The sequence below is a fragment of the Anarrhichthys ocellatus genome, unplaced genomic scaffold (assembly GCF_004355925.1).
Source record: "Anarrhichthys ocellatus isolate YVR2014 unplaced genomic scaffold, GSC_Weel_1.0 scaffold37, whole genome shotgun sequence".
Classification (NCBI taxonomy): domain Eukaryota; kingdom Metazoa; phylum Chordata; class Actinopteri; order Perciformes; family Anarhichadidae; genus Anarrhichthys; species Anarrhichthys ocellatus.
In genome coordinates, this window is record NW_022280067.1 from 3,756,238 (window position 1) to 3,782,958 (window position 26,721).

At 40.2% G+C, this 26,721-nt stretch overlaps 2 protein-coding genes across 3 annotated transcripts in view; one reads left to right on the forward strand and one right to left on the reverse strand.

Moving 5' to 3' along the window:
• spmap2l (sperm microtubule associated protein 2 like) overlaps positions 1-14,224 on the forward strand; it is a 17,381-nt gene extending 3,157 nt beyond the window's left edge. The window contains exons 5-8 of one of the 2 annotated variants that reach the window (XM_031866915.1): positions 1,288-1,407; positions 2,934-3,075; positions 3,308-3,439; positions 9,375-14,224. In XM_031866915.1, coding sequence (XP_031722775.1) covers positions 1,288-1,407; positions 2,934-3,075; positions 3,308-3,439; positions 9,375-9,389 — 409 coding nt within the window. In that variant the 3' untranslated portion in view covers positions 9,390-14,224. Of the gene's footprint in view, positions 1-1,287; positions 1,408-2,933; positions 3,076-3,307; positions 8,539-9,374 lie in introns of those variants that run through there. The other variant, XM_031866914.1, reaches the window with a different exon arrangement.
• On the reverse strand, positions 7,985-16,057 carry hopx (HOP homeobox). The gene is made up of 2 exons (XM_031866916.1): positions 15,684-16,057; positions 7,985-10,037 (listed from the first exon to the last, which is right to left on the reverse strand). Exons 1-2 carry the CDS (start codon positions 15,831-15,833, stop codon positions 9,960-9,962), a joined length of 228 nt encoding a protein of 75 aa, XP_031722776.1. The 5' UTR covers positions 15,834-16,057; the 3' UTR covers positions 7,985-9,959.
• Positions 16,058-26,721: the final 10,664 nt, after the last annotated feature.

Below are 26,721 nucleotides of genomic sequence, written 5' to 3' on the forward strand. Positions count from 1 at the left end.
GTGTATCAGTGTAGGGTGTATCAGTGTAGGGTGTATCAGTGTATCAGTGTAGGGTGTGGCAGCTGGTGCTTTCACTTCATATGAGGCTGCAACTACTGAGAGTTTTCACTATGGATTAATCTGCACATTAATAAATCTTTTAGTCTATAAAATAGTTCTTAAAGCCCCGACAGACGTCCTCAAATGGTCTGCTGTCTCAGACCAACGCTGCAAAACCCAAAGACACTCGGTGTGTAATAAATATAAGATCGAGAAAAGCTGAGAATCCTCACAATTGAGAAGCTGTAACTAGTGAATGTTTGGCATTTCTGTTTGAAAAATTACTTAAACAATTACAATAATCGATCGTTAAAATGTTTGCAGACTCATTTTCTGTCCATCGACTTGTAGCCTTGTGTTTTTAATCATTAGGATTATTAATCAACCTTTAAAGTTATTCATTAAAGTTGCTGTGAGGAACTTTAATCTGGTTTTGAAATAGTCTCAGTTTATTACTGATGCCTCGATATGACCTACATCAGTAAACGAGACCATCAGCAAGAGGATTCTTAACGCTTGTCTGGCAAAATCACAGAAATCATGCAGGTTCACCAGAAACACCTTCAGATCAGACTCCAGCAGAGACCAGCTCACCGCGGACAGACTCAGATTCATCTTCTTTACTTTCATCGATCTGCAGTCAGAGCTCCAGCAACAACACCACGCTGCTGGAGGACGTATTGCTGGGCCCACTGGAGGGAAGGGAGGCATGGGGAGAACCAGAACCAGGACTGAGAGGAGCCGACTGTCAGACCTCTGCTGCAGTAAGATGAGAGGTTTTCTAAAGGGACTCTGGTGCCGGGAAAATACTACCGCATTTGTCCACAGTAACCAAAATAACACAAAATGAAAGTTCCTCTTAGTAGCTTTAAGAAAAAATGACAAAAAGTACCAGTTCCAGCTTCTGAAATGTGAGAATGATGTGGTTTAAAGTTGACTTAAAAAAAAAAGCTTCAGTCATTTCCTAAAACTGAATTATTCATTAAATCCTTATCATTGGTCTGTTTGACTACGTTTTTGCTTAAAGAGACAATGAGTCAAAATGAACATTGTCAACATATGACCGTGGATATGTGTCACCCCACTGTCTTTAAATGTTTTTGTGGGTACAGAGGATTTTCCATCAGCACTGACACTCATCCATTGTTCTGTGTGTGTGTCCCCCCCCCCCTCCTCCTTCTGCCTCAAGACATTCTTTTGTCCCAACACACATTGATGGATGTGGTAATGGCTTCCATTTTCCTGCAGGAAGGAGGAGGCGAGCTTCTCCAGGAAGACCCGACGTCCTTCCTCCGAGGCATCCCGGTACGAGCACATTGTCCGCTTGTCAACACCCAGAACCCGGAGCTGCAGCTCCCAGGAAGCCGGGTAAAAGCCTCATTAGTCATCAAACGGCACCAGTAAAGTGAGGACAAGTGGAGCCGAACCAAACAAACTCGGGTCAAATTAGTGCTTCAGGCTGTTTAGAAGCCCGTAAACTGAGCTGCTTCCCACATAATTCAGTAGAAAAAACGTTTTTCTTGGGAAGTAGTCCCAAGTAGTCAACACAGCAGGCCTCTAGAAATACTTTTAAGAACACAATCTGTCAGTCTAGAGTTCAATCTCTGCAGAATATTACATATCATATAGTTAAATATGAGGATCAGCGGCTCTGGTCCAACACTAACGTCGCCGCGCTGTTTGAGGAAAGCCAACGTTTGGACATCTGCTATTACAGTGTCAGACTGTGGGAGAGCGAGGAGCGGAGACAATAGAGCTCATTGTCCAAAGTTCAGGTCCCCCGGGACGCTCGCAGACAGCCGCGGAAGTCTTTTTATAAATCCTGAGCACAGCAGCAGAACATGTCGTTGGACATGAAGAGAGGTTTATACAGGGATTACATTCTGGGCGCAATACACCAAAATGAATTTTCACTTTTGTAATTTAGATCGTAGATATTACTGTGATTGGGTTTTTTTTAATGCCCTCCACAAACAAATCTTAATCACCAGCTGCTGAAACATAATCCTTTTATCCTGTTGCTCCAAAAAAACAACACAAAAAAGCTTAATAAATGAATTGATTTCTTCTAAAATTACACGTGTGACCTTGACAAAAAGATTGGTGTAACGAAAGCTGCTGGAACTATTTTATTGGTTGCTAATAATTTTTACGTATTTATAAGACGAGTGTTTACAAATTTCCCTTTCTGTATTTGGGAATACTATGTGTACAGTGTAATAATATTCTGTTACTGAAGTACCAGCCCTCCTTTTACTGTGTTAAAGTACCAAAACAACACAAGAATACCCAGCAAACCAATACAGCAAAGTCATAATTAACATAATTAAGTGTTTAATGTCCGAAATACTTAATTATGTTGCTTATTGAGAGATTGAGATTTGGAGCAGATGAAGCACAACCTTTGTCAACTAATCTTTTTAACCAATATTTGAGAAATTTCGTCAGATACGTAATATTTTAAAACAAAAATACATCTTAGAAAAAGCATTTAATTTGTTGTTGTTTGTCGACGTGTAGAAAAATTGCCACAAAGTTGCCCCATCTGTGGTAAATACTCTAAATGTGATGTTCTCTGAGCTTTCAACTGCATTCACAGAAGTTCTTATTTTCGTCCTCTGAAGGATGCGGTTGGAAGTTAAAGTTGGTTTTTGCATCTAGAATATTTACCACAGATGTACTCACTCATAAATGTTCTAGAAACAGTTGTTAGAAAAACACAGAGATGTTCAGGATAAAGATCTAATCCTTCGAGAAAAAGTCATAATAACGAGGGGAAAAATACAAAAGCAAATTCTTTTTTTCGAGTAATTAACCTCATAAAGAAACCACTTGACTTGTCCGACGTTTATTTCTGTCAGTTTATTGAAATGTCTCTCTGCTGGTCCCAACAGGCCTCCTCACACACCTCAGTGTGATAATAACTGTCCCGTTTGGCACGTCGATCCCAACATGAAAGCTGCTGTGATCACACCGCGACTGCTGCAGCTCTCCAAACCCAAACTGAGCCATCCAGACTTCCAGAGCAACAGAGAGGTGAGATCCTGAAGGGGAAACCCATCGGGCAACTCTAAGTGGTGGATGTCGGCCGACAAGTTGCATCAGCATTTTTGGCATTAATGTTGAGATGTAGCTTTATTTTTAGGTATTTCATTAGCAGAATTAGCTGAAAACAGACATTCTCCTCTCATTATTTGCTGTCGCTTTAACTTTATTCTCATTTTAGATTTGTATACCTCTTATTATGTATTTATTGTGTTTTCTCCAGATTGCGTCCATCGTTTCGTTTGCGTCCAAGACGGCTCGAATCTCTCAGCGACTGGTCCAGCTCTCGCTGCCCCGACTGAAGCAGAGCAACGTCTGCCTGGAGCTCGGACGCCCGGCGGAACCGATCTGGACCGTAAGAGCTCCTTCTCATAAACCGCCTCAGTATTTATCGCTGCAGTTTAGTTTGAACGTTGACGAACCGTAGAGGACTCAGAGAATTCATCACACTTTCTACTTGTGGAGAAAACTCTAAAAATGGCTGTCTGCTTGACATCACACAGTCAATTTCATATGTTCCAGCTGTTTGAAGCAGCTCTCTGACATAAACTGTGGTTGTTTTCACTCGATGAGTAGTTCTTACAATTAATTGTGGAATTTTCCAATCATTGTCATCCGCCAAACGACAGATGCTTACAGATTGCCAGATGTTTCTCCGTCCCCATGATCTGTGTTTTTGCGGTCCGGCCTTTTCTTTTGATGACTGAAACACTTATAAGAAAAAGTATAATGACAAAAGAGCCTTTGCTTGAACAGCAGCCGAGTGTACGACATGATTTACATCTTTTAAGACATGAATTCGGGGCCAGTAGTATTTTCTTGAATTGCTACCAGTCCTCCTGAGCTTCAACATCACAACCAAGTCAGTGCTTTTCTAGTTTGTTCCCCTTTGTGAAGCAACTTCAACGTCAGCGGAAACCTTTAAAAAAAGATAACGACGGTATCGATGAGCTTTGTGGACATCTAACTTCTTTTGGTGCTTTATTTACATCCTGATCAGAGATTCTACTTCAATGTTTTACTAATTATTTTTATCTTATCATCCAGATAAAGGACCGGAGCAGTTTGTTGAGTTTCTTAGATGATTTGGTGTAAAACATCATAAAACCACAAACAAATGTAAGAAAAATCAATGAATCTAAATGAATTTGTAGAAAACTAAACTCAAAGTATTGAATATGTTTCAATTCCAAACTCAGTTTGAGACATCTGGAAGGGAAACGTGAAAAAAAGACACACTGGTGCGTCTGTTTATTTGCGGTTCTGTTGATATCATTACCATGTGTGTAAAACCTTGAATAAAAGATTTGGACCCCGATACTAGAATTTATGACAGATTGATTATATCTCAGAGATTTTGAATAAATCAGATCAGAGAAAATTAATGATGTTGTCAGAGCCCCAGTATGAAGTATGAAGTGATCCACAGGGGTTGAGCTGGATTCTGCACTTATATCACAACCATGTGTGTATGCACACACACACACACACACACACACAGACCGCATCTGTTCACTGACTTTTATTTTGAAGGTATTTTAGCCTTTAAAGAGTGAGTTTCCCTCTGAGGCGACATTGTGCTTTGTCAGTTTTACCACTTCCTCTCCATCTCTCTCTGAAGTTTTTACGTGGGACAGATGTGCGTCTGCCGTGAGCATTTTTATTCACTCTTACATATTTTAAACAGAGTCTCTTCAGGCAGCTGTCTGCATGCATGTGCAGTGAGCGTGAGAAGGTTTTACCAAAGACTTTCAGACGCTCCCCTTTCAGAGGTCACAATTCTTTGGGAAATACCACGAATCTGGCCACAGTTTACTTTACAAAAAGTGGCACTGCTTCAGTTTGGAAATCCACTGCGATCCCATTTACACTTGTGAAAGTAAATCAGAAAATAGTCACAGTTTATGTGTTCAGAGGTGGAGGCGCCCTGTGCCGTGATTTGATTTGGAGCGCTGCAGGCTGTGGCCTCCAGCGTGGGCTTTAGATCAGCGCAGGTTTGTGGCCCCGCACGACTCGGCGAGACATCAAAGGAGATTGAACCGATGTGTTGCTGGAAGGCTAATCTGGGATTAGCCCGCCGCGATCGTGACCTGGGACCACAAGGTAGTGAGGAGGAGGAGGTGGGTGATGGGGACTTTAAAAAACAAAAAGAGAAAGTTGAGTTTTAGCCAAACATGATTACTAACTGGTGTTTGAAATTAGTTTTGGCTGTAGACACATGAACAGTATTGGACAATGCTTCTGCAACTGTCAATGTTTCACTGTGTTTGTCTCTTACAGATAAACAAATAATAAAAGGAAATAAATATTGTGCATTTTATATCTTTCTTTCTGTAACCATAACTGTACAAAAGCACAATTTAAGAGGCGTATGTGTATGATTAACATGATATCAATATTACATTTTTTAGATATCACGGTTATCGTCAATCCAGGTATATATCGGGACACCCTAAATAGCACCACTAGGGGTAAAAGAACCTCCACACTGTTAATTAAGGTCAACATGATTAGCATTTTCTGTTGATGAAATTTGAGTTGAGATCCTACTTTTCCTTATTTTTTTCCAAATGAATGGAAATGCTTCACTGCTGTGGCAGGAAAGAGTTTGCCTGGTCCAGACCTTTGGAGCCTCAAGTGGATAATTCTGTCTGACGTCCGGAGAGGAAAGAGTCTCACAGCTCTTACGTACTGATTGATAGACCGTTTTTACTATTTTCTGAGATGGAGTAAATGATTATTGATGATGGAAGTATCGCCATTTGCAGCCAAAATGATATTTTGCAAGATTGCTGTATTGCATCCTGATTGAGTCCACGTCCCTTTTCTGTATTATGCAAATGCAGATTTTAACTTGGTGTATTACAGTATAGATAATCTCTGGAAAGGCTCAGTTGCAAACATTAAGAATGCTGCAGCATGGTTTAGTTCTCAGTCTCATTGCTGTCTTGGTGTCGTCACATGTTCACATGCCAACTGCCTCACACAGGATGTTATGTACAGTCATTCCACACCTTCTGCTAAACACAGGAAATAGTTGAAACAACACATTCTCATGCCATCGCCCTGCTCGGTCAGATATTGGTACAAACACTTAGCCCTCGTCCAGGGATGCACTTTTAATGTTCGTATTTTGATAAATTTCTGCTTTACACGGTGATATAACTAATATTTAATATTTCAATGATTAAAAGTAAACAATTATTTGAAGAAAGTAAATTAAAACCTGCTCTAATTACTGCAGATAAGTATGTAAAACCCAGTTATGATCCATCTCAAGTTTCCTTACAAATTATCGAGAATTATCTCAATATCTATTTTTCGTTTGCAAGCTGTAACTCTGCAAACAGCCACGTCAGGGTGGAGTTACATGAATTCCCTCCAAATCAAAACACCATGGGTGAATATTCCCTGAGCTGTGACAAACCTGGCGGCAGCACAACTGTGTCTGAAGCTCCTGTGTTTTTCAACTGGAACCAGTCTGACCAATACATCTACTGGACTTCACTCAAACTCAGTATTTATTTAACTAAATGTTGAAAGTCATAGTATAGTAAATCATTACAACGTCATTAAAAAGTTACAGTACAGTGTGCCATAATAGTACGTCATGAAAATAATGATATGAAATCATGAGTGAAATAATGCTCAAAAATACTGGTTGCATAGTAACTAGTGGCTCTTTGGGATTGTCGCTGGAATTACGTTCGGTCATCAATTTCTTTCTGTTTTTTCTCCCTGTTAAAGGTTTTTTTGGAGGAGTTTTTCCTGGACCGGTGTGGGGGTCCCGGGACAGAGGATGTCTCATGTGTACAGATTGTAAAGAGCCTCTGAGGCAAATTTGTGATTTGTGATTTTGGGCTATACAAAATGAATTGAATTGAATTGAATCAATTCTAGTGCTTTTAGCTTTCAGCCGTTACAAGTTTTCCGGTCGACAACAAAAAGTCAGGTTGCACAAAGTGACGCAAACTGAGCCTGGCAGCTTCAAAATGGCAGATTCCTCACAGCCCTGCAGAGTCCTCTTAGCAACACACAAAACCTCACTGCATTCAAATTCTGCACACGCTCTGATCGGCGCTTATGGCACACCATCAAACACTCAGATCCTCCTTTCACCAGAGTGACTCGAGGACAGAGAGCACTGAGGCACATGTTCAAGTGCAAGAGAGCATTTCCTGCACCATTGATTGATTATGACCTCTCACAGTAATATTAGTATTTAAGTTTATTCCTCCTTTAGTACCACTGTTAAGGCACTTTGGATAAGTTCTGGCTAAATATTTTAAATGACCACCTCATTTCTTCTGAGCATTAGAACGATTTGGCATTTGGACATTTTCAAATTTTGTGCTGTTATTTTTATTTCTTTAATGCATAGTCCTAATAATTACTGTAAAAAGTCACAAAACTTGAAACTTTAATGACTTTGCTTTCAAGTTATTTTGGAAGTCAAATCTCAAAATCTCAAGTCTTACAGCAATCAAAGTACAAGTCAGGTCTCAAGTCTTCATTTCGATGTTTGAGACATGGATGAAGTATTCTATGTCTTAGTATTCTATATCCTGTAAGTATTGTTTTATATCACAGTATCGCTAAATATCAAGAAATTGTATATTTCCTGGAAATTCTATTGAAAAACGTTTGATTAAATATTGGGATTGGATTTTGAGATAAGATAAGATAAAAGATAAGATAAGATAACATGATCAAAGATTACAACAGAAGAATAAGAAAAAAACAATAGAATACAAATATAAACAGTAAAGTAAGAAGTATTAATAGTGTAAGAAGTAACACTGACACCAGTGCAAAATAGAATCGCAATAAGAGTAAAGTAAGTACATACAAATTAAACTAAAATAGAAAAGTAAAGCACAACAACATAAGATAAAAACCAGTGCCTAGCAGAAACTAAACAGAAAAGTAATATTGTGTGTGATATTGAGAGTAATATTTTCGGTAATCCAGTGAAATAAAACCCTAAAATAAATGTCACATGTATGCATAATACATTAAATCCAATATTACCAAAAATCAGTGTTGCTCATTGATTTCCAACGTTGTCACCAGCGGTAAAATACACCCAGAAGTATGAAGGAGAGACTGTACACACCACAGTACGAGTGGTGACGCCACACAGTACTGCTGCCTAGTTTGGCTCCATAGTTGAAACTGAAAACAGGGGGGAGTCTGTTCCTAAACCTTTACGGACCATTAAAGTAGTTTTCTAGAGACAGGAATCACCTGCTGAGAAATTGTTAGATCCTGAGTTTTAATTCATAATCCTGTACAATATCATGATCATTTCAACAACTCTGACATATAAGAATGGAGTGGTTTCAAGCAAAGCAAACTGTAAGAGTAAATGGGGATTTATGAGCAAGAGGGAAAGGGGCAAGGTCTGGGATATAATGTGTGTTTTTAAGCAGGGGGCTAGAGCAACTGTGTGTGTGTGTGTGTGTGTGTGTGTGTGTGTGTGTGTGTGTGCACACACGCACGCACACAATATAAGCAAATACTTGTTTTTCAGCTGAACAGATGAAAACACCCCCATGCAGGCTCAGGAAACAGACACCCCTCTGTGTGTGTGTGTGTGTGTGTGTGTGTGTGTGTGTGTGTGTGTGTTCTGTATTTCTATACGATACAAATGCTCTCATAAACAGATAGAAAAGAAACTAACTAAAATAAGGGTCTTTTCTCTTTCATGTTAAAATTAAAGTTTTAAAGGAGTAAAACTAAAAATCTGTAAACATGAATATGAGTGCTAATGTGTTCATACTGTGAGAGCCAGTGTAAACAGCCTGTCACAAAAAGCAACAAACAGCGTGATAAAAAGCAGCAGTGTGTATTACGAGCAGTTGAACTACCTGTTGGGTCGGTGTTGGTTTCTGTCGAGCTTGTTGTGCAGACCGTTCACTCCATCCTCCCTCCCTCCCTCTCCCCTCCCTCCCTCTCCCTCCCTCTCCCCTTCTTCAGTCTCTTCTCACACTGAGAGGGTTCTGGATGTCTTTTCTATCCTGTAAAATGAGAATCTGTAGCCTCTCACTCCCTCTCTCCACCTTTTCAGTCTGATTTAAAGACATTTTCATTTCTTATTACTATTTTCAACAGAGGATTAGCACACTAGTGAGTATTTGGGGCTGCAAGTACTGGAGTTCTAAAGTTCTTTTTTTTTTAGATCAAAACTAACAAAGAACACACTCAATTGGTTTTGACAGTAAGAAAATTACAGAATACTTTTAGCTCAAACTGGCTGCTGAGATCACATCCTTTTTTTTTTTCCACAGAGCGATCACGAGTGAGAAAGGGACCATGAAATGACATCACCTGTCTTTTGTTCAGCTCAGTCGGCTCACATGTCTTCCTCCTCCCTCTCCTCCTTCTCCCTCAACAACTGGAAATGTTCCAGATTTGACCCTGTATGTTCCTGGATAGCGGCAGCTGAGTCCAGCAGCATCCATTGTAATCCTTCCTTACATCCTTTATAGTCGTGTAACCAGCTCCGCTCCCCGCTGACAGACACGCATGTAAACAAAGCCTGAAAAACAAAAGCACTCTGTCCCCAAAGCCCCCTACTCTTCCTACGCCATTGTATAACTCGGCTTCCTCAGTGAATTTGGACCCCGGATGTACTGTAGCCACAAAGCACACTCAAGTCATTTTTAACTTATAATATGTTTATTTTCGTAGACATGGCGGTTATATTGGCAACGGCACACAAACACCTTCAAATTCCGTACAGTAAGTTAAAATAGCTTCATAGATACAAAAAGTGAGAATGACAGAAGGAGAGGGGAGAGGGGGGGAAGTGTATGAGGAAGAGGTGGTAGGGTCAGTTTGTCCAGGAGAAACCAGGGCCAGCACAGAGCGTCTCAGTCCAGCACTGATCCGAGCTCAGCTGGAAGACCCTCCGCCTGCCTCCACAGTCTGTTACGTAGCTCGAACCATTTCTGCAGGACACAAATAAACAAAGAGAAACAATTACAATCACACCCATGGGAGGTATAAGATAATGTGTAAGAGGAGGTTTTGTTCAGAAACAAACTGCTGCGGAGCCTGAAATACGAGAGCGATGAGGTCACCGGTCCGGCAGAATGTACAGTCATGACACGAATATTCCTGAGAAGTTGCACAGGTGGGGTTCTTGTATGGAAAAAAACAACGATTTGAACAAAACACAGAGTTCTCAAAATTCATTGCTGTACTCTTCTCATCCTCAGGGCCGTTAACAAGCTAAAATACAGCCTATTAATGATCTAAACTTGCTAATGTTTAGCATATTCATACAGTTGTCACGTTAACATGCTAATGTTTAGCATATTAATGTACCTATAGTTGGCAAGTTAACATGCTAATGTTTAGCATATTCATACAGTTGTTACGTTAACATGCTAATGTTTAGCATATTAATATACCTATAGTTCGCACGTTAACATGCTAATGTTTAGCATATTAATATACCTATAGTTGGCATGTTAACATGCTAATGTTTAGCATATTAATATACCTATAGTTCGCACGTTAACATGCTAATGTTTAGCATATTAATGTACCTATAGTTGGCATGTTAACATGCTAATGTTTAACAACTATAAGAGATGAATATGCTACATTGCCATGCTAATGATTAGCATGCAACAATAGGCTATTTGTAGGGTATGTTGTAAAAATTAGTGTTTTTTGTAGAACAGGCCTATAATACAAAGCGCACATGAGAGTGGAGCCTATTACAAAAAGATTCACAGCAATCATGTCAATATAATTTATGACCATGGACATGTTTTTATAACTGTCACCATAGTGATATCATCAAAACCCCAAATATGAAATCTCTGAATAAAAGAGTCGTTGTGTTCCATTCTGACTTCCATTATCTTCGTAATCACATCACAGTCACATTTCTCGGTGCATGTAAGTGAGGTCACTGACTCAAACAGACAGCAGTGACCCTGAGGTTAAGTTGTTTCAGGGAAACCACAAAAAAAACGAATGTTTCCATCCGATTTTAACAGACCGCTCCCCTGAAACTCTGACCAGATGATGACTGTGCCGAGTGCCTCGACACACACGCCCCGTGACCCGGCACATTGCTGTGTTGCGGTTGGTGTTGTCAAGGGATTCACAACAATGCTGACATCATCTGGACAACGCCATAGGGGGAAAGGGAGGGATTCGGAGCGGCGGGCTTAAGACACGAGACTGTGGTTTGCTTCGTGAGACATGCGCCGAGCAGGAGGGACTGTTTTCACATTTTTACTGAAAACACATGATATTCCCATTTGGAGTCGTCTGGATTTGCACTCAAGACTAAATCACTTTGAGAACTGCCATCTGAACTTTGCTTTGCATCCGTGTCTCAGGATTTCATATTAATGTAGCTCAGTTTTATGATGCAGGGTATACATTTTGGGGGGAAATTTAGCGATGAACCTTTAAAAATGCCATTTTCTCTACCAGGTTTTGAATGGAAGTCAGTTGCTTTGTACTTTTTGTTTGTGGTGCAAAAGATCATTGAATGTCTTGTAAAAACATTACACACATGCCACTTCAGAACAAAAATAAGACTTATAATGCTAATCCCATATGGTGCTTATGAAATGTTTTCCAATTCATAAGCACTGGATTACATAACGGGTTCTTTGAAAAGTTGACTACCTTTACCGACTGCAGCACTGAACACAAATATAAAAACGGTCTATGAAAGGCGCTCTAACATGCCGCACAGAGCCCGAAGCACCTTGTAAACATTGTTAATGTGAAACGGGGAGTGGTAGCCGGGGTGTGTTTCCTCAGCTAAATGAGAGCTTTGTTAACACTCCACAGGGGGGGAAGAAAGCTAGAAAAAAAAACACATCAGCTGGAAATGAAGTCAGGTCTTTTGATGAGAGGCCAGACCTTTACCTCACCCTGGACCAGGCTTCCCCTGTCAGGTTGGCCGGTGCCTCCCACCTTTGTGTATGATGAATGGAAAGAGTCACTAACACTGGAAGAGGAATTAGGATGCAGCTTAGTGCCGTTTTAGTTTATCTGATATTTTTCGTTGCAGCTCTGCAGGCAGTAAAAAGCTGAATTATTAACCTCAGTGGAAGGAGACAAATAATGAAACACCTCTGATGTTCTAGTAATGAAGATGGGGCTTAGTTAGTCGTTAGCCGGATCAAGTTACCATCTTTTATTGCGCAAAATTCTTTCTTCTTCATTCCACCCCTTTTCAAGGGTCCAACGTCCAACATATATGCAACTATAGTTGAGGAAACCGGCCATTAATCTTCACACAGCTATCAGGATGAAGAGAACCTCTTGGTTTGGCTCATTAGCTAGTTAGCTTCAGCTATCTTCTGCGCAGTCATTTTCAAACAGTAGTCACGTTTCCATTTAATTGTCAAGGGATTTTAAGCAAACTTTTGAAACGTCGCATAAAAAGATACGCAAATAAAGCACTGCATTTCCATTTTGGTTAGAAGTTGGTGCTAACGGCTACGTATGGCTGTAACCTGCCTGTAAACAGAGTAGAAAAAGAAGTAGAGGTTCGGAACTGCAAACAAAATCAAATGTTTAAACTTTTTCCAACGCTATACTTCAAAATGTGCATACAAATATGTGAATGCAAAGCTACCAGTAACCTTTTCAACATCCATATGAGCAGCATATGAAGAAAGATTAGAGAAAATCTGACTATCCTTTCACTCTAGTCACGAACAATGTTACACACGGATATCAGTTTACATTGTCATGAGGAATACTCAAATGACATACTACTGAGTTGCATTATGGGAACAGAGGAATCCAGGGTTTTTGGACTTTGATTTATACTAGGGATTAAATGTCAGAGTATAGCAACCTCTGCTACGTCTATTCCCACCTTTTGATCCATCTCTCTAGTTAACCTTTCCTTATGGAAAAGCACTGCTAATTCACGGAGTACCCCTTTAATCACTGAGGCTGAAACATGCTTCTTTGGGCTGCACATAGATGAATGTGCACTTGGGTTGGAGACGTTTGCATGTTTTCTTTCATAGTTGTACAACTTGAGTAATGCTGTGTAACAAGGGTTTTGAAAGAGTTGGACCAACAGCTTGTTTGTTCAGGTTTTACAGTCTTTCGTCTTCACATCTGATATAACAGACATGATATAAACTGACGAATTTTAAGTCTTCAAGTACAAAAGTGTAGACAGGGTGTAAAAGAGGGTGTAAAAGAGGCTGCACCTGCATTTATAATACAAAACACCTCATCTGATGCTGCTGCAAACCTTTTGTGTGCCCGTGTTAACCTCAGCCCCGAGGAATCTAGAGGGACTGGTTTGCCGAGTCCAAATGAAAAAAAGAACATTCACACATGAGTTAACACGAGTTATTGACTTGGTGAAGTGTTTGTACTGTATGAGCTAATTATGAACAAAGGGAACACGCTCCGTGACACATGAGATCTAAACAGTCAGTCAGCCTCAAGAGCACAAACATCAGCAGACATTTGCCTGCGAGGTGAACCCGATGCGACGTCAACTCAAATTACAGAATTTACATGAAGGGTTTTTTACCTCCTGGTGAATACAGCTCAGCAATAGTCGTGTTGTTTACCTGCCAAACTCCTAACAGAGGAATACCAACTGACATTCACCACTTAGGCTGTTCCTCAAAAACCTCCTTTTGGATGGCGACATGACATTCTCAGAGTGCTTTTAAGACGATGTATCTATCAGAGGAATGCTACTGAAGGTGCCTTCAGAACTTGTTATCGACACTCTGAAGCTTCACATCTGGCTCCTGATGTGATAGACTTTACAGTAAGACATTCCTCAGATAGAGGCATGGTTGGAGTGTTTACATGTGGGAGAGAGAGCGCGTGGGAGAGATTAAATGCCTCAGTAATAGTGTGAGGTTTTATGTAATTGTCTCCAATTAATGAAAAATGTTCTTAACAATCGCCTGGAAGCTGTTTCCTGCTGGAGTGGATGATGTGGTCATTTATAAACTGAACTTGGGCTCTAGGATAATTGTTTATTAATGTTATATCAACAAAATGTGTAACTGAGAAAATAATTGAAAATAAAATGAAAATAATTGTTATTTGTAGCCCTAATGAGGTCTAATTTGGGAATCTCCATGTCCTAAGGAACAACTAAATAAAACTGATTCTCAAAGCCTGACGTGATGTTAAATGTTGTTACTTGTTTTTTTTATGCTTGCATTCTTTCGAAGAAACTGTTTAGAGTATGAGCAATCTCCTTCCTCTGATGAAGATGTGGTTGAAAGCTCTGGAAAGAGCTGGTGAGCGGACATTGAGTTCAGAAAATAGTTTAAAATGTTCTAAAACCCAAAGAGACGTCTTCAAATTGTTAAAGTTCTGTAGAGGTTCAAAAGTTAAAGTTCCTGATGCATAACAGGAGCCCAACAAACACTTAAACACGTGTTATTTTAGTTATTTTCTCTGCACTATTCATCACATCCAACCACATATGAAAGCAGCTTAAACACGAGCAGCGATAGCGACCAACCAAAGGGACGTCACAGTGCTGTCCTCACTGATTGACAGCCGCCTCTTTAAACTTGAAGTCCGTGTCTGTGAGAATGAACAACAGTTGCTCTCTGAGCAGAAACAGCAGCAGGAAACTGGACTCTGTGACATGACATCATCGGGCAAAACAACCAGGAGCTGCTCCAGTGACGACCAACGGGGCGCTGCTGCCTCTGTGGTCAGTGTTTACACTCAAATCAGGATTATTTCATCAGACCGTGACATTTTAACACCGATATATCAACCAGGATCACACTGCTACTGTCCACAGAGCTGCTGGCAGTGGAGCAGCTCGTCACATGTTTAAAGTCTTGTTTTGCTGGGAAAATAAACCCGTTCCTGCAGACAAATACACACAGGATGTACATATTGTGTCTTTAGCAGTAGGCCTACGTTGCTTCCTCAGAGGTCACCTCACTGATGGTGATGCTGACACTCACGGCTTGTAAACTCTCTTAACACTAAGTTGTGACACCATAAAGTCAAGTCGCACGTTCTTGTGTCTGTGCTTGTGATTCCAGTGAAACCTCTCAAAACTGCAGAGGTTCAAAGTACTTTTACTAAAATACTGCTGTTCAGTACAGTTTTTAGGCAACATTATACCTTGTGCTCCACTATTTTTCATATGGTTACTTTGCAGATTACTGTCATACAATGTTATTTCTGCTTTAGATTAAACTACTAAATGTATTTTCATTTGTTATTTTAAATGTGATGCTCACTTAAGTGCACATATATCTATATGGTAATACATTATATTGTAGATAGGAACTATATGAGCCCCTAAAGGACACCGCAGATTATTCTAAAATCGCCCTAAAAATAAGAAATAATTAAAAAACTCTTACTTTTAAGCATCAGAAGTCAGTTTCAATGTAGTTATATAACAACGACCTATTAAATACCAGTCTGTTCAATTGTCTGATTATTTCTAGAAACCATGCAGACTATTTGCTCAGGACAACCATTAAGCAACATAATAAACACATTCCAGTCTGAAAACCTACTTTTAAACACTAATAAAACACATATCCACACATTCTCTGTAAGAAGAGAGAGAGTATTGACATGTTACTCACTAGTATTTCCTCCTCTGACAGTCCGCACTCCGCAGCGATCAACATGAGCGTCATCCCTTCCGGATACCGGGTGACTTTCTTGAAACTGTCCTCCAGCACTTTGATCTGTTCCTCCGACAGATTCATACACTCCATCGCCTTAGAAGTCATATTCCTGTTTCCCTTCCTCCTTTCAACAGTTCAGCTTTCAGCCCTGGTCGGAGCTCCGGGAGCGAGATGTGCGCACAGCTGGACGCGCAGAGCAGAAGGCACGGTGGCGCGGGAGATGGAGAGGCTTGGAGCGGCGGTGGCTCTCTGGCAGCTCGGCGGGAGTGTGTGCGGATGAAGTGGAGGCAGTGTGTGTGTGTGTGAGAGTGTGCGGGGGTGTGTATGTGTGGAGGTTTTACTACTGTCAACAGCGGTACGTCATGGGGCCGTTCCCACCGGCAGAGCCCTCCCCCAAACAGCTCAGTGACAGCGCTTAAAGGGATATTATGGGAATATGATGTACAGGACGATAGCAGATGTAACTGCACATGAAAGTTATCAGGAACAAATTAACTGTTTTTTGAGATTGAGCGAACATTAAATCCATGAATTGACTGAAAATGCGTTCTACGGCAGACTTTTTGCTAAGATGTGATTGGACAATCCCTGGTCAGCGTTGCCAGATCTGATTGCCGGGTTTCAGTTCAATCACAACTTAGAAAACAGCCAATTTAATAAAAACCAGCCCAGATAAAAACCTCGCCAGGAACCTAAACCTGTCACAACAGAAAGCACATCATCAGCATACAAAGCAAATCAAACAACCTCAGATAAATAGGCTATCGCAACCCACAAAGAGTGCCGTCTGACAACAAAATACACAAGTTGCCATGTCAATGTCAATGCTGACGTCATGGTAACAACCACTGAATACAACTAATGTCAATCAAATGGAGTATTATGCAACAGAAGACAATAAAAATGACATTGGTTTACTATTAACTTATTCTACTGTAGTATTACAGCTATATACATGCGCATATAGGACGATAGAATTTAAATATCCTATATATATATATAATATATTTAAATATTATATATTAAATATTTAAATATTTAAAATGATGAGCACAACGCTAATAAACTATAACAGCTAACAATCTTACTCAAACTATGTAGAGGAATATTAATAAATGTTGTATATAATAGGATAAATATTCCACAATTCGGACTTAACCTTTCATAAAAACACAAGTCACGTAATAACTCGCTGTTATTAAATGTTTATGTCACAATAGGATTGTTAAGGCGATTTTCTTTCATCTTAATCTCTGTGTTCATAAATCTTAACCGCTCGTTACTGAACATGTTGACTGACTCAAGGATACTACAGGAGGCATCTGTTCCACTTCAAAGATAAGACACTCCTTTTTTTTAAATCATAAACCTCCTCACTCTTTCTCACACTCCCCTGTAATGCCTTTCTCACCAGTGAATGTTATTATGCTGCACTAACAACGAGTGAATTATTTACAGGACTCACTCTGATCAGACTTGGTGTGGCGAGTCTGCTGCAAAGGAAAGCATGTTGGAGTTCACGTGGTAGAAACAGTAAATACGGGCCTGATAAAACACACACACACACACACACACACACACACACACACACACACACACACACACACACACACACACACCCTTTTGATGCTATCTTTGGATTCTGATTAGACCTGTAATTATGTGGTAGCTACTCTTCAGTGGTTGTAAAGCTCGCTGGGTGATTTTCTCTTGCTTGGATTGTTTATGTTAAATAATATCTCGCCTACACAAACCTCACCGGTGATTACAAACAGCAAGCTGGGACCAGTCGGAACATATTCAGCTTGTTTATATAAATCCTTTAATGCAGTAATGTTCTACTGTATTTGGCATCGGGCATGTGTAACATGCTTGGAACTGTTCGTTTATGATGCAGAGGGTTTTTTGTCCTTTTGGGAGAAGAGATCTTATTCAATGCTCTGCTCTGTTTCAACAGGATTATAGTGTTTTTTTTATTTATATTAAAAAACGTAATCTTAGCCAATTTGAGGTAATGAGCCCAAAATGCAAAGTTTGATGGGTTTAAGGAGACGGATGTTTGTATCTGATATTATTCCTACATGCCTGAGGACTTAATATACTATAAAATAAAGCATGAAGATATTTCACAACTGGAATAGACACCAAAGAAGAAGATGTGGCCGAGAAGTCTAAATGAACCTTTGACAACCAACCGCTCTGCTCACAGGACACCATCACGGAAAGAATGAAAAGCATGCAACTGTACATGAATATGATTAAAGGCTTCAATACATTTGAATAAACAACCTGGCATACAAATAATCCAGATACAACGCTTAGCATACAATTAAAACATGACAAATATGTCTCTATACTTTAAAGCCGGCTGACCTTCCAACAGCGCAATAACTTAATTAAAACTTTACGTCCAAATCAGAAATAGTCCATTTGTTTGACCAAATCTCAAAATAAAATAACTTTTCAATGATAGACAACGTGCCCGATTGCACCAACACAAACCAGAGCAAAGCACTTCATGTATACTTCTTACTGGTTTGATTTCCAATGAAACACAAACCAGCTGGAGGAAGAAGCTCGTCTCACTCTACACAGACATGTGGAAAGTGTCCTTCACACGCAGAGGACGGTTATTACTGCCCGACGACAGCTAATAAGCTGTCAGTTTATGACAGACAAACATAATAAACAGGTCTGTGGGATTCAGTGGAGAACAAACTTGCAGTAATGCGGCTGCTGTCACAGCTGATTGGCTGCTGCCGACCGTCCAGGTCGTATTCAATGATAAGAAGAGTGAATCCCATCCGGTTGATCCAAAGTTCACATGCAGGGCCTGATCGGGACCGTGATCGTTTGGCTCGACTTTGACTCTCGTCCACTGTTTGCACACGTCGATAAATGATTTTATCTCCAGTGTGTCTCACAGAGCGACCAATGAAAGTATCCAAATGTTTTTCTAAATAATAGAGACAGTATGACGTGAGAGAGACGTGCATGTTGGAGAAGCAAAGCGTCAGATCTAATATAAAGAATATATATTATATTTCAGTCAAATGGGTGAATTTATGGAACAGAACTGAACTAAAATGATCATTTAATGAGTGAATATTAAAGATGATCAGAATGGCATAGTATGGTATAGATATTGTAGAAAAAATAATAAAAATGTCACATTTTGTTCTCCAACAGGTTGAGTACTGTATGTATTTTATTTTCTGTTACTACGCTGTATTGTTTGCAGGGAGTATTATTTATATTTATTTTTTGCCTAATTCTGTAATTACTGAACAAACCAAATCAAAATGTCAAATTGAATCTGTCGATATTAATCTTTTATTAGTTGGACAAAGTTAAATGGGCTATTAAATAAATGTGATATACCAATAAAGATAGAACATTTAAACCAATCATTGTAACTAAATACAACTAAATAAAAAAGGATTAATTTACAGTAATGTCACTGATTTGATTAAACAATCATGTAGACCACTTATAATGAAAACATCATACGAACTCAAAGAACTTTCACATTTTCTTCACTAAAAAAAGACTTTCGCGCTTACGTCACACAGACGGAGTTTATTTTCTGAAACAATCCGCGTCTGATAGAAGTGTTATGTCCAAAAAACACTGAATTTTGGAAGTTAATAAACAGAGATAATCTGCCAGACTGCTGACACGGTGAACGGGTCGGTCGTTTGTGTTCTACTGTGGGCGTGTATGATAACAGGATTTATAAAGAGCCTGAAATAAGCACCATGATAACAGTGAGAGTCCAACACCAGAGTAAAAATATCACAGGGCACGACCCTTTATTTCCAGCCAGTGCAAGAAATAGAACAAATCATTTGAGAGCCAATGTTTCTGTGTACTGATGGTCAGCAGCTTCGTCATGACCGGAACGTCAGAGGAACATGCTTCTGCAGAGACGTCTGTAAAGACATTTGAAGTCTTGTGCAGAGAAAGGTGTTATGGGTAAAAAATAGGTAGAGAGGATGCAACAAACCTACTTAGTCAAGTTTCAGGAAAATATGATTCGGGTTAAAATAAACCCTTTCTCCCTCTTCAATAACATCTTTCCTCATCTCATTATTATCCCGTTTGTTTACATTAAAAACCAACATTTTGCAGGTTTGCTTCAAAGACGCAGTGGTTTGTTTACACCGTCACTGGGGTGGTTTCCATTTCCTGAATCCTTTTATATATTTTCTCTACATTGTGGTTTGCTCAGTGTACGTTATACCTTCCAAGAAACAACGGAGGCTGATCAGCTATGTACCGGACTACACAGAGCAAATGTTTAAATGAGGATGTGACTCTCCACTTTACAATAAACAACAAAAACACAAGAAGTGTTACGATGAGAATACCACAAAATGTCAACTGACTTTAACATGAGTATAAAATATTGGGGAAAACACTTAAAAATCAACTTTTATCATTCAACAACTTTCCCTCCCAACACTGCTGTAGAAGAAACTGTCCATGTGTCAAGAAACAACTTTTAAATACTTAAATAATACTTTATCTGCAGGACAGTTTGCTCGTTGCATCTGCCAGCTACTATCTGTCAGACAGTTCACTTCATTCACAAACTGTCCAGATAAATGTGAAACACTCTGCACTGTGTCGAGAACAGTAGATAAGATCTTCAGGTCGAGTCCGCTTTGTTCTCGTTATCTGTGTCTTTCTTTACTTTGTCAACACTTGTTCCAGCTGAATCTCATTCCATCAGGTTTCCTCCATTGTCCTTTTTGGTTGAGACGCAGCTGTGTCCCACAAATATCATCAAATATATTCTGTAGTATATGAGCAGTGTATTCTTATTGGAATTGAAATATTGAAAAATACATTTTGCTTTCTCTTAGCGACAATTGTCTATATAATATGTAGTGCATATTGTATGGAATTTATATTTATTATGAATTTGGGACACATTGCCTCTGCTGATCATTGTAATCATTTATATTCCTGGTGCTCTTTAGTTTCCTTGTGTAATTCTTGTTACCTGATCTTAATTTAACTGTTCACTTGTTTGTCTTGCTGATGTTTAATTGGTTAGAATAAAGTAAAACATTTAATTAATGAGATCAAAGCGGCTCATAATAACTTACTACACTCACTTTTGTATATTGTTTTATATTGTTTTGGGAGAAATTGTAATTAAATACATTTTGTGAGGAGCGACTTGATATCGCCTGGAAATTATAGAACTTGTTAAACGTTCTGGTTTTTCAACTGTTCATTGGCATGAAAGCTAGTCAACGTCTCACACTTTGTTCTATGAGGAGAGATTTCTAGCCATAAATGTAAAAATTACCTAAATATGTGACTTTTATCATTCTCGATATGTTCAAGTGTGGCTCTTGAGAGCAACATTAGCTGAGCATAACTTTCTATAAAAACAAAACATCCCGCTCTCTCTGAAGCCTTCTGTTCCCAACAGGATTTCTGTTGGGAAGAAAATCTCGTGACAAAGTCTGAACACGATGATCCCGTGTGGCCGTGGGATCATCTCCTCTCCGTCTGTAGGTGAGACGGATTATTGCACCACACAGGCACGTAGTGAAGTGTTGTCTTTGCACCTAATTACAGGTACAAGTGTCAAAGTCCCGTCACCAACGCTCCTGTGATTTCTCACAGTCACATGCACAGCTGTCGATGGCTGATGTCATGATATCAGTGCACTGGTTTAACTCCACACAGGTCAGTACAGTCTACCTGTGGATGTTCCTGCAAGGAAATAACATGTACCTTTGACTGTTCTCAAAGTACTTCTGTTTATAAACTGTTGTCTATATGGTCATTCTAACATTATTCCATTGTATATTTGTTTGAATATGATTTTTTTGGGACAAATTTAAACAGTTGTGGACATTGATATTTTCCCATCTGGGTGGGGTTAAAGGTTAGGTTTGGAAAAAAAGATCTATTCAGTTATTAATTCCAAAGATCACTGGATTGGGAATGTATCACGTCACAAACTCGTAAATAGATTGCTCTAAAGAAATAGGGCTACAAAAGCCAAGAGAGGATGTTTAACCACGCCGAAGAAAAGGAGGGAAATCCAAGACAAACACTGGGTTTTGTGTTCAGAAGAGGAGCCATGAGACAGTAAATCCACGGAGAATCCGATATGTGCGGTAGGTCGCCATTAATAAATCTCCGGGTCCTGTGGGAAACAAGGGAAAACAGATCCGTGGTCGTCGGTCTCCTCACCGTTTAACCCTCGTAATTCACTGAGACTTGTTTTCATTAAAGTCAGAACCGACGCCTGGAAGAGAGAGTTCCTTATGGGCTGAGGGGTTTGCGTTCGGCACATGGCCCTTACATAAGTCTCATCCACTCCCTCGTCAAACAAAAACATCTGGGAGTGAAGACTCTAATTAGCATTGACCTGGGAGAGGCGGAAACCAGGCTGCTGCCTGGAGGCCTTTACACGCAGCGGACGTGACGAATAAACAACACGAAAATACCTAAACACTCGTCTGCAAATATTACATGTGTAGGGCTTTTATGGTGAAAAGTGGGTATGAAAGTTGCTCTTTCCCAAAGTAAGTCTATGGGAAAATGTATTTTTGGGCCCAATGGCGTCACGTGATGGACCCGGAAAATGGAATTCCACCGTTTGGGCACTATGTCAAATTTGCTTCAAAGCCCGGCGCTCTTCCTGGGTTCTTGGTTCGGACTACAGAGCCTCCGAAGTGTCGTTTCTCAAATACAAGCACAACTCAACGTGATTGTCAAATGTCAAACGTGAAGAACACTTTAGGACAGTCGCTCCTCAAAAGACGTGGTTGTGTGCAGAATAAAAAGGGAGAGTTTGAGAGAGTACAATAAATCCAGCCGGTCTTCACATCCAAGCGGGTTTGCACCGCCACGTGTGGATAGATGTTCAGCATGGTTCTCCTCATCGGTAGAAGAGCCATGTTGAACACATGTAGGATCGTGGATGGCGACAGAGAGAGATTTCCATCAGGATATTTTCTGCTCCGTTCCTCAAACCTTCACAGAGGAAGTGCTCAAGACATTTTGAAATGGACAGAAAGAGGAAGCCAAGACTTGACAGCAGGAAACGACTTCCTGAATCGGTCCGGGGGATCCAACCAATACAGAGGAAGCACAACGCTTCAAGAAGGAGCAGCATAAAGACAGGATCTGTTATGCAACTGGAAATTTATACGATCCACGTCAAACAAAGGGGGCCCTCAGAAGGTAACCGACTTCTCCTGGAGAAGGGTTTGGAGTCTGAAACCTGCCGGTGCTGCTGGCCAAGCACAACAGATTGAAGTACCGCCACCTTTTTATGGAGGAGTGTTCAACTGAACTCCAAAAACAAAGCAGTTAAACCAGCGCTTTGTCCTTTTAGGCAGCATTGAACAGCAGCAAATGCTATTTACACATTTGTTTTACTCAAAATGTGCTTTGACGAAAGTACAAAATGTTTTAAACAATGAAAGATAGAATAACTATTGTTTGAACCTGACACACTAGTTGCTTTTTCAAAAGGCCGAACGAGACTAAGGACGGTAGAATTGCAAGTTTTAATGGAGCAACATTTAATTACGCATTTAATATTTCAAAGAACGTCCAGATTAAGCCAGATCAATTTAAAGGAGAGGTTTCAGCCTGCAGAGGCTCTGGCGTGTGTCCGTGTCGAGCTGCAGGAAAAGCTGAACAAACAACAGTGTTTGTTCTTCATGAAGAGGCGATAAAAGAGACTCGATGAGAGAATTAATGACGCTTTGACAGACAACCGCGCTTCTGTCTGAGCTCACGTCGACTTCTGGAGCACAAATCATGTTTGAACCGCAGGTAGAAAACTAAGGGAATACATCTTTAAGAAAGGATGCGAGTCTCCTTCATGAAGACTAAACATGGAGCCACATTTCTGAATGTGGGACAGGGACGAAAACAAGGCCCGTCAGCTCCTTATCTGGCCCCCAGACTCAAATGTTTTCCCTCAGCAACTACAAAAAGACGTTCTCTCTCTGTTTTGACTGCAGCCCCGCGACTATCTGACGTGCATCTGGTGCAACAATTCCCCATTGTCTGCTCGCAGGACCAACACAGAGGCCAAGAGGAGACTCCCACAGCGGATCACTGGCAGATAACCTCGCAGAGCACGAGACGGAGCCGAGTACGAGTCCGACCATCTCGTTCGGATTTTAGAAAAGGAGAGAGGAAGAAGGGGGAGTTATCTCGCAACGGCTGTTTCACATCAGAAATGTACATGCTGTGTGCAGAAGTCAAGCTGGAAAATTAACTAACTTGTATAAAAAACAATTCAAAAAGTCTGTACAATCTTTTCAGATCGTACGGTAAATGGGTCGCGTTTCTTAAGTCCTGCATGGCGACATGTCGCTGTGTTGGACTGCCGTTTCAATAGCGTTAATAGTGGGCGGCCAGTCAGAATGAACTGCATTTGTATGTCTTATCATTTGGTATTTATCTATTTTTGTAACTTTTGTCTTATTCTGCTGATATTGTCTTTATTTTTCGTTTCTCCTAAAAGAGAATTTCCAACAATGTTTCTACTTCTGCTCTCATTGTGGCTTTTACTCTTTGGCTGCTCGTCATTATGATCATTACGAACCGGATTCATAGCGGAGTGAAGTGCTTGACGTAAAATAGAATGTACACATGTAATATAATGGGGAAACTGTGACTTCATGATCATTCATTTATCAAAGAGGGTCTGTAGCAAGAAGGAAAGTTGGACCAGGAGGGGAGCTAGAAGAGGTGGGTGGGGTGGGGTGGGGGGGGGTGGTGAGGGTGTGTGGACACATTGGAAGTGGGTGTGTGAAGGGTTGGACCAGTCCCCACTGGAGTTTAAATATATCTGGCAGAGCGGCACCCACTTGTTGTTTGTTTTTTGTGTGTGTGTGTGTGTGTGTGTGTGTGTGTGTGAGAGAGAGAGAGAGAGAGCTGGTTCAACGTGTTGTTGACGGGTGACGGGTTTGAAAAGCAGAGAAGAACCTCTGAGCTTGATTTGGTTCGGCCTGAGAGAGTGTGACGAACATCTGGCATCACAAGCCAGAGTATTTTTTAGATTTGCAAATCATGAAAGGAATGTAAAATATTGCTGCTTTGAAGTGCTCGAGATGACTTTTCAAAACGCCCTTTTCCAGCTGGTTGTGACCTTTTTGTTTTTCTGTTTTTCAAAAAATGAAAAACTGAGAATGTGAAACTTTCTTCTGCCAACGACCGGATCAAATATTCAAAGGCCAGGGTGCAGCAGCAGTCAGGCCATGTGGGAGCCAGATCTGTTTGCAAATGGAGCAGAGAGCAGTTTCTGTGTGTGTTTACTACAGCCGAGTATTTTACAGCTCCTTCTTAAGCAGCTCCACTCCATTAAAGAAAACAAACTCGAGGCTCAGACAGAGGTCGTCTGCAGGTCTGTGAAGTCTGAGAACTACTGGAGGTTTATCTTTTCCTGCTGCAGAGGAGCTACAGAAAAACACAGAACAAGTGTGGAACAAGTGGGAAAGATTTTCCAATTAAGTTAATTAACCGGACGACAGTGTTTTTCAATGCATTCTTTACAGTCTAATGGGTAGAACTGATGTTTCAGATACGTTCCCGCCCTTTCTAGAATCAAACATTGGAGGAAATCCAAAATAACTAAGGTGTTGGCATGACATCAAATATCAACTATCTGCAGCGTTAATCAAGAACATCTTTAGATAAAAGGTCTGTAGCTCGAGTCTAAAAGGTTTGCCGACTGATAAATACAAGATGTAATCTCTTCACACGCGATTCCCATTTGACTGCTGAAATATACAGAAAAGAGTGCTGTTGCTGTAAATGTATTGGACAGATTGCAGCTTACTCGGTTTGGACTGAAGCTGAAGTGATTCTACTGTAGATGCACAAAGTCACATGAAGGTTTTCTACATTTCTTCAGGTTTTGCTTCTTCAACTGGTCTGAAATGTAAACAGAGAAAAGCTGAGCACATTTTAATATTAACTACATTTTGGAAAGTGAGGATAAAGAGTTAACTTCAGTCTCTAATGTGGGTTGTAGGTAAAAAATTAGGAATAAAGCAGAAAAGATGCACGATCCCTTCTGTAAACATATTTCTATAAGATGATTTTCAATGGGACCTCAATGAAAGGGTCCACGGCGGAGGCATTGAAAGAGATTTGGTGTTATTGTGGTTGTATGAATGTAATTTATGGTGCTGCTAGATTGCTGCTAGACCGCAGCGTTTTACTTCTTAAGTGAAACTCTTTAAATACCTGTGCTTCATGGAGTCAAGTGTTCTTCCTAGTAGTTATAAAACGTGTGTAGGAGTCATGAGATCCACTGAGATGTAACGTGGAGGGAGTGCCGGATGATGTAAACCTGGTTAAACATAACGGCCATTAGTCAATGTCCTGAAAAGTCACACGATGCCCGAGAATCGTGACACGAACTCTTCAAAAGATAAAAGGCAGAAAGCCACAGAAAGTGTGTTTGTGCATGGAAACTGTGGAAACACACACACACACACCTGTATGTGAAATAAATCCTGGTTATTTCTAATGTCACTGAAGGCAACACGACATAAAACAAGTTCTCGTTTTTGTTTTTTATTTAATAAGCTGGTTCATAAATTATCGCACATAAAAGATTATTTTTCAATAGTTACAAAGTGGATAGCAACTTCAGTTAGCGCCTGGAAAAAATAAAACAAAACTGGAAAGTAGAGCGTTGACAGTACGGGGAGTTTGATCTGGACAACACAGCGCGGGAGAGCAGAGGGAGCCAATAGGAGGGGTTCACACATCCAACCACTGTCGAGTCATGTTCCCGCTACGCAGACACGGTCGTCGTCTGCGCTCAGACTAGCAGCGAACAAAACGGTGACATGCGTTTCGTATTTCATGCCGGAAAAAACAACAGAAGGAACGCTTGTTCCTGTTCTCCAGTGTATTACAAAGTAAATAGAACTGAGGGAGTGACGAGGGGAATAAATTATAAAAGAATAACAATACAAATTTAAAAAAA